General features: G+C 38.6%; 1 protein-coding gene across 1 annotated transcript in view; it reads left to right on the top strand.

The window, feature by feature from the left end:
* The window catches only part of LURAP1L (leucine rich adaptor protein 1-like), a 53,273-nt gene extending 42,235 nt beyond the window's left edge, over positions 1-11,038 (top strand). Inside the window, exon 2 of the mRNA XM_010856996.1 lies at positions 10,291-11,038. Within this exon, the coding sequence (XP_010855298.1) occupies positions 10,291-10,665 (375 nt within the window). The 3' untranslated portion in view covers positions 10,666-11,038. The remainder of the gene's footprint in view (positions 1-10,290) is intronic.
* Positions 11,039-11,724: the final 686 nt, after the last annotated feature.

Here is an 11,724-nt window from a genome sequence, read left to right on the forward strand (position 1 = left end):
CCTACTTTCTTCAATTTAAGTCTGAATTTGGCAATAAGGGTTTATGATCTGAGCCACAGTCAGCTCCTGGTCTTGTTTTTGCTGACTGTATAGAGTTTCTACATCTTTGGCTGCAAAGAATATAATCAATCTGATTTTGGTGTTGACCATCTGGTGATGTCCATGTATAGAGTCTTCTCTTGTGTTGTTGGAAGAGGGTGTTTGTTATGACCAGTGCATTTTCTGAAGCCCTTTCTAAAAAAAATCGGTTAATATGTGAAACACAAAGTCTGGTTCATGGGAGACAATAAACACATTTGTTGTTTTCCTTATCTCCTCCTTCCTTTCCGCTAGTGAGGACACATTAAAGTGAATTCTTCAAATTAAATGAATTCAGAAAAGCAGGGTTAAAATTTAGTCAATTTGTCAGTATTGAAAACTCAAAGATGTCACTAGTCTTAGTGTATTCTAAGTTCTTAAGCTATCTGAATGTTAACATCTAAGTTTATTATCTTATCATTGTACACCCTACTGTTTATGGCCCTCAAATTATAGGAGTATTATTTATAATTGATCTCTATTTAAAGCATTATCTGTGTCACTAAATATCAGAGATATCATTTGTCATTTAGCCTCAGGATAATAAACCATGCATTTGTCCTGTGGGTGATGCAGATGGCCCCTCAAAGAAGACCATGACTTCTAACATTTCTTGTCTCCATCAATGTATATTTCACTATTTACTCTATTTTTTACTTTTTTCAAGCTATAAAACAATATGCCAATAGAGTAGCATTCCACAGACATGATGGTCCAGCATCTACTACCCCAAATTATCCACAAATAGAAAAGATATATATGTCCTTGCTACTCACGGTGTAGCCCATATACCAATGGCATTGATGTATGTTTATCCATTCTGTGTAACAAATACTCCAAAATTTAGCAAGGCAAACAACAAATGTGTTATCTCAGTTTCTGTGAGTCAGAAGTCTGGCACAGGTAAACTGAGTGTTTCTGGCTTGAGTCTCTTCAAAGTCTGCAATTAGCACATCAGATGGAGCTACAGTCATTTCACAGCCCCCTCACTGCTTCATGCTCACTCACATACGAAGTAGTAGTGGGAAGGCCTCTGTTCAGTTCAGTTCAGTCACTCAGTCATGTCCGACTCTTTGCAACCCCATGAATCACAACATGCCAGGCCTCCCTGTCCATCACCAACTCCCCGAGTTCACTCAAACTCACATCCATCAAGTCGGTGATGCCATCCAGCCATCTCATCCTCTGTCATCCCCTTCTCCTCCTGCCCCCAATCCCTCCCAGCATCAGAGTCTTTTCCAGTGAGTCAACTCTTCGCATGAGGTGGCCAAAGTAACAGAGTTTCAGCTTTAGTATCATTCCTTCCAAAAAAATCCCAGGGCTGATCTCCTTTAGAATGGACTGGTTGGATCTCCTTGCAGTCCAAGGGACTCTCAAGAGTCTCGTCCAACACCACAGTTCAAAAGCATCAATTCTTCGGTGCCTAGCCCCTTGCTAACTATTGTTCAGAGATATCAGTTCCTTGTCATGGAGATCTCACAATAGTACACCTCACAGCCTGGCAGATTCCTCTCCTCTCAGCAAGTAAAAGAATGTACCCACAACAGAAAACAGTCTTTTTGTAATCTTTTCTCAGAACTGACATCCCATCATTTTTGCCATATTGTATTCCTAAGAAACCAGTCGAAAGGTCCAGTCTACACTCAGGCCGGGATGTAGATATCAGGAAAGAAGGGGTTTTATTTGGAGGCATCTTAGAGGCTGCCTACCTGTACTGGCATCTGCTGAGAACTTGTTTGAAATGCAGGATCACAGAATTAGTGGAGAGAATCTGAATTTTAACAAGACTCCAAGGTAATGTGTATGTCAAGAAGCACTGCTCCAGGGAGCAAGGCCCATGTGCTTTACTCTTTGCAGAGGCTGCTTCTTCACCTAATTTTACTCACTACTTAAAGTCACTTTCTAAGAATTGCAAAGGTTAATTTTCCTTGCAACTCAGTTCTCTCATACTCAACAAATAGGAAAATTATAGTTACTGAAGTATTACTGAAGTACTGCTGTGCTGCAGATAGCGGATTAGAAAGAATTGAGGGACTCAGGAAGAAAAAACGGCATAAGAACTGTGGCAAACAGATCTAATATCAATATCTAGTAGTTACTGAAAGAGAAAATTGAGCACTTTTATAAGAAGGGACCATATGAACAAAGGACTAACAAGCGATTACCTCAATAACCCCTAAGTGCATTGTTGAATAACTCTGAACTAGAAATACTCTGTTCATGGTGGTGGCCTCTTACTACTACTTGATTCTGTCTGGTTCTACTACTTTGTTCTATTTACAGAGATGGAGAAGTGCACAGCATATTTTAGAAATAAATCCATGAAAAATTATAATATAGAAATGTAAATACTAAGTGGGTCTAAGTATCTTGATTATTCCCTTTCCAAATAGATTTTATATCTCAATGATGCTTAAAAGAATAATCTGTATTCAGTATTTGAAACCTTTCCATAAAAGACCACTAATAACTTTGGTATAAATATTTTACATCTCCCTCAAATTCTACTTAGGGGAAAAGATAAAATTCCATTCCATACTGACTGTATGCTTAGTGACATCATGTTGGCAGCTTGACACTGGCCATTGTAGGAGTATTTACAGCATAGAAACTGTAAAACTTCATAAATCAGAACCTGACTTAACTTTGTTGATTATCTTATGACAAGATCTTAAGGGGAAAATGATCCAATGGGGAAAATGTTGATACTACAGATTTGACTTAAAACTGTGTCATGTCCTTAGCTATTACATTATCCGTAGCACAAAAAAATTACTGGGAAATACTCTGTATGCAGTCAAAAACATATCTAACTTAGCCAAATTGCTCCCATCACTGACAAATCCATAAAGCTCAGATGTTAACTCATGCTGAGGCTGAAACAGATTTCAGTTTAATGAATATAATTTGCACTAGGGTGGAAAATGGTTAAACAACAGATCACATATCAGACTTAAGGAAGAAAAATTATTTAGAAAAGAGTTAGTGGACTGGGATCAATTCTATTTGTTCAATTATGGTTGGACTGAAACTAGAAGTTGCTGTCTGTATAATAATTCAACAAAAATAAACAAAAGGAGTTTCTGAGAATCAGTTACAGTACATGAAATTGACAATAAAAGGTACTGTATATTTTATTTTATAAAACATTCTATATAAATTATATATAATTTTATATAAATATTTTAGTATTATTTGTATCAGCACAGTTTCTATTATGTGCATGTGTGCATGTTTGTGTGTGTGTAGCTTTCCAGGCAGCCAACCATTCAACATTTCCCAGCACAGCACCCTGCCTCCTGCTTCCCTCCCATTGGAGACACAGCTACTACAAATCACGGTGGGGCACATTACCAAATCCGAGCCTTCCGTGTAAAAATCGCACTTTAAATTCTAAATTAGAAAAATGAACATGCAGAAAGAACATTTATTATAGGTTAGCAGAAACTCTTCTGGTCTGTGTTCTGTGTGGGAGCTCTTCTATTACAAATATGGGGAGTCCATGTTTCAGTGACATCATTCCAAATGAATTTCAGCTCAGGTGATTTATAGTCTTATACATTAGCCAGAATTATACTTTGCATATACATATTGAAATCTCTCAAGAAAGAAATTTTCACTGTATTAGGTTATGGTAAAGGAGTTTTCATCACAGGCATCTAAGTATCAACTGGAGCTAAAACCTGACCAAAAAAAAAAAAAAAACCTGACCGAATAAGGCTGTAGAGTTCTCTGTCTTCCTTTGGTAATCAGAGGACTCACCAGCAGACACTATACAGATCTCATGAGCAGGCCTGATGGCAGGAATTTATGTTCAAGATTCAGGAGAGTCACATGTGCCCCTTTCAAATAAACCAGATGCAGCTATCTAATTTATCAAAACAATATCAATTGGTCAGCTGTGCTGATGATAGTGTTTTTATGTATGTAATTTAGTCTTTGGGGAAATTACCCCTCTATGAGGTTTTGGGAAAACAGTGAACTGTTTTAGTTATTGTTCATTTCCACATAAAAACAATTCTAATGGAGGAAGACAAAGCTGACTGATAGAAAAATGGAATCCTCTGTTGCCCAATTCAAAACAAATTCTGTTGTAAATTTTGAACTGGCTAAGAAAGCAGAGGAAAACTTTGGCAGACTAGCTCTGACTTGCAAATGCTACATGCTCTTCTCCTAACGCATTCTAAACCCAAAGCATTGGATGCAAATATTGTACTGTGTCTTCTCAGACTGCAGTAAGATGGTGCCATCCTTAAGGGTCCTCTGGACAAAACAGGAGTGCTTTAGAAATACAGCTATTAATAAAACTGCTAGAAATTTTAAGGATGAGTAGACAGGAAATCAGTATTCTTCAGAGGATGTGGCAAATTTGAGGAGGGAGTACATTTAGACAAGAGGAGGTTATACAAAGGGAACATGCAGATAAACTGGCATAAACTATTAGAGAAATAATATTCTAAGTATCTTTACAACAGCCCTTTAGTACATTAGATGCTTTTGATTTTTTTTTTAGATATTTAGAAATAAATACAGCTAGAAAAAAGGCCTTCTGCCAATTACAAATTTGAAAAAAAAATGCTGATTGTTTTTTTCACCTTAGACACTAGGATTAGGACATCACATTAAAAGGTAAATCTAATTTATTCTCCTTCCTTCATATTCATGATCACTAACTTGCTTGCAAAATAGTCTTCCTATAACAGCTTGCTGGACATTTGGGATTTGGGTCATGGATACTGTGGATTTTACAGTAGGTTGCATAACTGGGAGATGGCCTGCTTTTATCTGATTAGTCAATTCCCATAAATAAAAAGATAAGAATGGTACAGGGGAGCTTTGTGCGAGATATGAACACTGGTGCTATGCAAGCCTGCAGGATGACAAGAAGGAATGAGCAATGTCCCTATTTGGCAGATATATTCAGCAGCTCATGTGCACATTTCAGTTAATATATAGACCCATTAAATATGGTATGTATGTTTATCTTGGCACAGAACACAAATATTACTTTTAGTGAAACCCAAATGGCAAGAGCTAAAATTACTATCGCCACAGAATTTCTGATAAGGTGATTAAAATTCACATAGAGCTCAAACTCTAGCCATGAGCTTTTACTAGCTAAGTAATTTGCCAGAGATGGAGCAGTAAATTAATTGCTCTGTCTCCTGTATAGCTTGAATGATTCTCTCATAGCAGAAACAATTTAGTAATCAAATGGCCACAGGAATGACAATCAGAGACTATGTTAGAATGAAGGGAAATCCTGAGATGATCTGATCTACAGAATCTTCTTATAACAATTTCAATGAAACCTCAATACAGAGAGCAGAGAAAAGTGATATGTGGATTTCTCTACTGAATTACGTTTTCAATATTGGGCAGAAATTAGACTTTGTTCATAGACTACTTTACTATGTCTATTGAGTTCAGGGGTTCACCAGAGCTCAAAATTAATCCCCAGGATTCTTCTTGTATAAGAAGATTGTATATGCCAAGCCACCTTGCCCAAAGGTGGACTGTGACAATGACAGGCCAGAGCTCTGTCCTGGGTTCCTTACATACCACCACCAAAGAAGTCAATTTATTTGGCAACTTCGTGATGAAGTGAAAGCATGGCCATATTCTTTCTTGGATTCCAGTGAGACAATTCATAACCTTTGTATTTTTGTAGTAGTAAAATGATAGATTGGACAAAAACATAGATCTGGAAAAGTTTATTATTAAGAATATTTGCTTTTCAAGACCCCCCATTAAGTTCTTCTATAGACCAGTTCATTGATCATAATTGACATGAAATTTCAGTTTTCATTCTGTCTAGAGTTGAGAGACCTATTTTGCTACAATTTTGAGGCACGAGAGGCTTATTAAGTACAAAGATGGGCTGTACTGCAATACCTAAGGGCCAGAGGTGACAAGTGAAGAGGAAAAGAGGAAAGGACATTGACATCTCTTTGGATCAATTAATGCAAACCTTACAAAAAATCTTTTTTTGGTAGCATCCTATTTGTTTGTTCCCTTTGTTTAATTTCTTTCACCAAGTGTTTACAGAACAATGTTGTTGTATTAGTACGAGTTATCACCTCCGAACACACAGAATAATGCTTGGAGTGTGATTTACGTCGTGAAGTCCACTTCCTTTCAGAGATACTCTCTTGTAACCTGTACATTTAAGCTGGGAATAACCTTGCCCTAGTTACTCAGTGTTTGAACTCTGTGAGTTGGTGGGAGTGGGATTCCGTGCTTGGAATGCTTTAATACTGAAGAGCTCTTTCTTGCTACCTTCTTCTTTCCCCTCAAGCACTGTATCACTAGCAAGTGTTAGTCAGTCATTTGTGTCCGACTCTTGCCGATTCTTCAGGCAAGAACCCTGGAGTCGGTTGCCATTCCCTTCTCCAGGGGATCTTCCCAACCCAGGGATTGAACCTGGGTCTCGCATATTGCAGGCAGATTCTTAACCATCTAAGCCACTAGAGAAGCCCTATGGTATTACTGACTTACAGCAAAACTCAAGGGAGGGGCATTCTTGACAGATGGTTCAACTTATGGCAATCATTCAGGCCTTGGACAAATAAGACTTGTACATCCACTATGCGTTAAGCACTCTTAGAGGTCTTGGGCACAGTGGTGAACAGGACAGACCAAGTCCCCTGCCCTCTGTGATGGCTTACATGCTCATATGGGAGACAGAAAATAAAAAGTAAACAAGTAATAAGTAGGATGATTTCCATTAGTCATAAGTATTATGAAGGGAACATAAAAATGTAGAAATGCTGTGTACAACTAAGCACAGGAATTAGATACTATGATTGATCAGGAAGGGGCTCTCCAAGGAGGGGTCACTTAAACTCAGACCATGAGGAAGTCCTCCCAACCACCACTGTCCTCAGAGAAACATCCTGGGATCTTGTAAGACCTCAAGTGGGAAAACCACACAGGTTCCCGCCCACTGGGCAAGACTGCTGTCTTCTGAATGGATGGGCAGACTTCCTAAGGACTGATGTGCATAACAGTGAGGAAAGGCAGGGCAGCTGCTGGAGACAGAAGCCACATGGTGATTTAGTCCTGGCGGTGGATCGTTCCTACTTTGAAGGTTCACCAGGAGTAACATAACTGTACCTTAATTCCAGGAGAAAGCACTATTAGGTGGAGTGCCAGGTAACAGGCAGACAGCCGTGTGAACCGAATGGCCCAGGGCTCGCTCCCACGGTGGGAAGCTGTTTACTCTCTCCCCGGAGGACACAGGGTTAGATGCAGTTAAGTGTGTAATCATTATCAGCCTGACCAACACGTTCTTAGTGACTTGCTTTCGTCATATTTTCCCCTACAGTGGTTCAATGGCCTGTGAATGTTTGCTTTCAGAAGAAAAGAATTTTTTTATTTAAATAAATCATTTCATGGTCAAAGGAAGCTTTTGTTACTTTAGAGTCTACTCCCCTCTCATTCATATTGCTCAACAAAACTGAACACTTCTTATGTGATGCAGCCACTGTGTAGCTCAGACAAAAACTGCTGGGAAAAGAGTATAAGTATGTTTTAACCCTCCAGTGACACAGTTGCTGGGAATGTGCATTATTGTCTTAAGAGCTGAACTTTCACAGATCCTAAAATTACGACTATTTCCCCTCCGCAAAATCAATCCATCCTTAAAACAGACCATAAGAGATGGACAAAACATAAGACACAGCTTTTTTAAGGAACTGAAAGCTTAGCTGAAGAAACAGCTAAAAGACACAATAATAGGTAGCAACATAAGTGTACAAAATTAAGGTAGACTGTCAGATACAAACTACACAGTAGAGGGTAAACAGGCCAGCAGAAGAGATACTTCATGGAAGAATTAGGACTTCAAGAATGGGGAGGATTTGGAGGGGAAAACAGTATTTCAAGTGAAGGGAGTAACAGGGAATATGTCCAGATCTGGGCATGCGCAGGAACATTCTGACAGGACAGGGTGGGGATGTGAACAAATGCAGCTGTGGTTCATCTGGGGAGCTGTTGGGAAATGGCCACACTTCCATTGCACTGTTCCTACAATGGGCACAGCATGTTTTATCGGCTACAGATGCTTAACTGAACAATTTTGCAAGACTTTGACTTCTATTGATTTTCCTGGCTCCTCTGTGGATGTTCTAGGCAAACTGTTGGTGATTTGTAAATATTTGTTGTATTACTTGTAATTTGAACAGTATTTTGATGACTCATAGGGTGTGGGGGTAAATTCAAATATAAAAAATTGCCACAAAACCTCCTTCCCCCACACAACCTTAAAGCAAGGTCACTGAGACAACACCACAAATAGAAAACCATCTCAAGACTTACTAAGTTCTGTTCATGAATGTCTCAGAGAAAATTGATTTTCCTTGCTGACTGCCTAAGAATTTTTGGTACATTTCTCAGAGAAGATAAGGTAGTCTCCTAAGTCACTTTATTTAATATCCTAGGTAGATTAACGGTTTTTAAATTATACTTCATACTTTATACATACATACGTAAGCATTTTTGTACATATACACATGGAATTTACCTGCAATCTTAAATCTCTGAAGTTATCCTAAAAATTTCATCTCTCTTAATAGTTGCCTGTCACATTCACTCAATCCAAAGTTCTCCTTCAGAGATGGATTGTTTCCTAGAAATACATTTACAATATAAATGCATATATAAGCTTCTTTCTCTCTTCTGACTTGAGTCACTTACAACAGAGTGCCTTGGATAATTCTAGAAACCCATAAATCTGAATTATCCTGGGTGTTCAAGAGAGAATAAGCAAGGCCCAGTCTCCTGGGTTAAAAGACCTCAGGTGAAAAAAAATTGGAATTTCATTTAAACCCTGATGAATGTGACTAGGACCTCTGGTGGCTAAATCTGTCCTTGCCTCACAGTCCAGTCCACTGGAATCTCTGTAGGAGCCTTATCTCTTCAATTCCAACCAGAACAAGGGCTATCTTGCAGCGCTCTCCCCCTACTTCCTTCAGAAACAATCTTCATGTTAATAGATATTCCTGTTGAACTGTAGGGCCTACAGAGAAATTCTGCTTTGTAACTAAGACAGATTTTTCTGAAGTAATTTAAAACCATCAGAAAGACTACATACCTAGAAGTCATTTAAGGGAACTGTCCCAGAGTCTCATATCCCAGTTTTGATTGGAGCTGCTCTTGACACATCTGAAGGAAATAATGAAATATACAGAAAATACTTGTACACTGCATTGTGTAAAGTAGATCAGCCTCATTTATCAGCCTCTTGGATTCAGGGAATATTGAAACAATTTGGTTCCTGTTAAACATGAAAGCATTTTTCAGCACTACATATTTGTCAGTATAGTCATAAAAGGTACAGACATTTTCTGTACTCTTAATTTTTTATTTGCAGATTTCAGTTTCTTCATCTATAAAAGAAGGATAGAAATAATAATACTTAAGGCACAGGATTATTATTGAGTTGACCAAATGTTCGCTTGGTCATTTCTATAACATCGAAAAACCTGAATGAACTTTTTGGCCAACCCAATATAATGCGTGTTGAGCTTTTATTAATGGTGTTTGTCACCTAATCTCTCAAAAATAGGAGCTGCTACAATGATGATGATGATTCCTTAATTTCTACAGATTCCTATCCCCCCTTCTCTTAATATCCACACACATACTCTCAATTAACAAGGATAAACTATTAAATCTGAGCTTCCCTGGTGGCTCAGTGGTAAAGAATTCTGCCTGCCAATGCAGGAGACACAGGTTCAATCCCTGGGTCAGGAAGATCCCCTGGAGAAGGAAATGGCAAGCCACTCCAGTATTCTTGCCTGGGAAATCACATGGATAGAGGACTACAGTCCATGGGGTCACAAAAGAGTCAGACACAACCAAGCAACTAAAACAACAACAACAAACAATCTGGCCATAGAGAGCACAAGTCTCTTGACAGAATCTGTCATTCAATAGGCTATTTCCAGGCAGCTTGGTGAAGGTCAGAGATGCAGTGAGAGTTCATAGTCCCTTTCAGAGCCTGTTAAGGCTGGAAGGAAGTGAGTTCTTTGAATATGACTCCTAGCCTTTGTCAGCAGTTTTCAAAAAGACCCTGCGCTCAAGTAAATTTGTATTTTATTCTCTGAATGTAAAATGATGGACTGCAGGAGACAGAATTTAAATGACTCTGGGGTCTTTCAAGAACACAGACTAACTGGCAGGTCTCTCCTCTCTCCCTGCCCTCCACAGGTTAACCTCAGAGCCACAGACGGGAAGCTCATGCGCCAGTTGCTCCTCATCAATGAGAGCATCGAGTCCATCAAGTGGATGATTGAAGAGAAAGCCACCATCACCAGCCGAGGCAGCAGTCTGAGTGGCAGCCTGTGCAGCTTACTGGAGAGTCAGAGCACCTCCTTACACGGCAGCTGCAACAGCCTCCACGATGGCAGTGACGGGCTCGACGGCATCTCTGTGGGGAGCTACCTGGACACTTTGGCGGATGACGTCCCAGGCCATCACACCCCCTCAGACTTGGACCAGTTCAGTGACAGTTCAGTCGTAGGGGACTCACACGCACTGTACAAGCGTCCCAAGTTGGATTCTGAATACTACTGCTTTGGCTAATGCCCCAGTTTTATGCATGGGATTGGTGTGCAATTAACTTGTATTTATCCTCCTTCTCCGCTGCTATATTTTTGGTGTGAATTTTTTTTTTTTTTTTAGTACGACAACCTTTTAAAAGGAAGCTTATTTTGAATGGCTTGATGGTGTTTCTGTTGCTCCTAGTATTTCTCGTCTGGACTGATTTCTCTTTCTCTCTCAAGTCTCTCTATTTATTATGATGATTTTTCTCCCTTCTTTCACAGTGGCACAAATAAAGTAGGGGGAAAAGAATAAGCAATAATTATATCTTTGCTTTTGTTTTCAGAGCAAGGGGTCAGGGATTACAAGATAAACTTCGCTAAATTTTACAATAAACCAAAATCTCTTAATAGCTGATTTTGTTGTCTGTATTCTTAAATGATTCAAAGGTTTGTTTTCCAGAAAACACTGTGGTTTATTACTGTTTTTATATTGGTTGGACAACATGCTTGGGACTAAGCTAGGCATTATTTTGAGGCCACAAGTTCCTAGTGTGAAATCAATAATACCGCTAACCACACATTGCTCATGACGACCATTAGGAAGCCCCAACTCTATGCAATCTATTCAATTCAAGTTTGTGTTCATACTGTAGATGATCATTTTGTCACCAGTGATTCTAACTCAAGCTGTAGACAAATTTGTGTAATTAAATATATGATTCTCCCAAATTTCAAAGAATAATTGAAATTAAGTAAAAAGGTGATTAGAGGTTAAGGTGTCCTAGATTTATTGTATTCTGAGATTTTGTTGATGTTTACTATAAGCACTTTACAATTATAGGATATATAAAAACATAGATTCATACAATGGATGTATGATGGATGAATGAAGTCGGAAGTAGTATCACTATTTACTTACAAAACCTAATAGATCCTTTCATTCTGAGAAGAATAAATAATTTCTTTGTTTTCTGGAATGATGTCTGAAATATCATTCATGTAGTGAAAATTTCAATGTGATATTAATCTTCTACATTTCCTTTATCTTGATGATTCCTCGTGAGTAAATCTAATTGAGATTTCAAACTGTTCTCTGTAA

This window comes from Bison bison, unplaced genomic scaffold (assembly GCF_000754665.1).
Source record: "Bison bison bison isolate TAMUID 2011002044 unplaced genomic scaffold, Bison_UMD1.0 scf7180017864376, whole genome shotgun sequence".
In the NCBI taxonomy this organism is placed as follows: domain Eukaryota; kingdom Metazoa; phylum Chordata; class Mammalia; order Artiodactyla; family Bovidae; genus Bison; species Bison bison.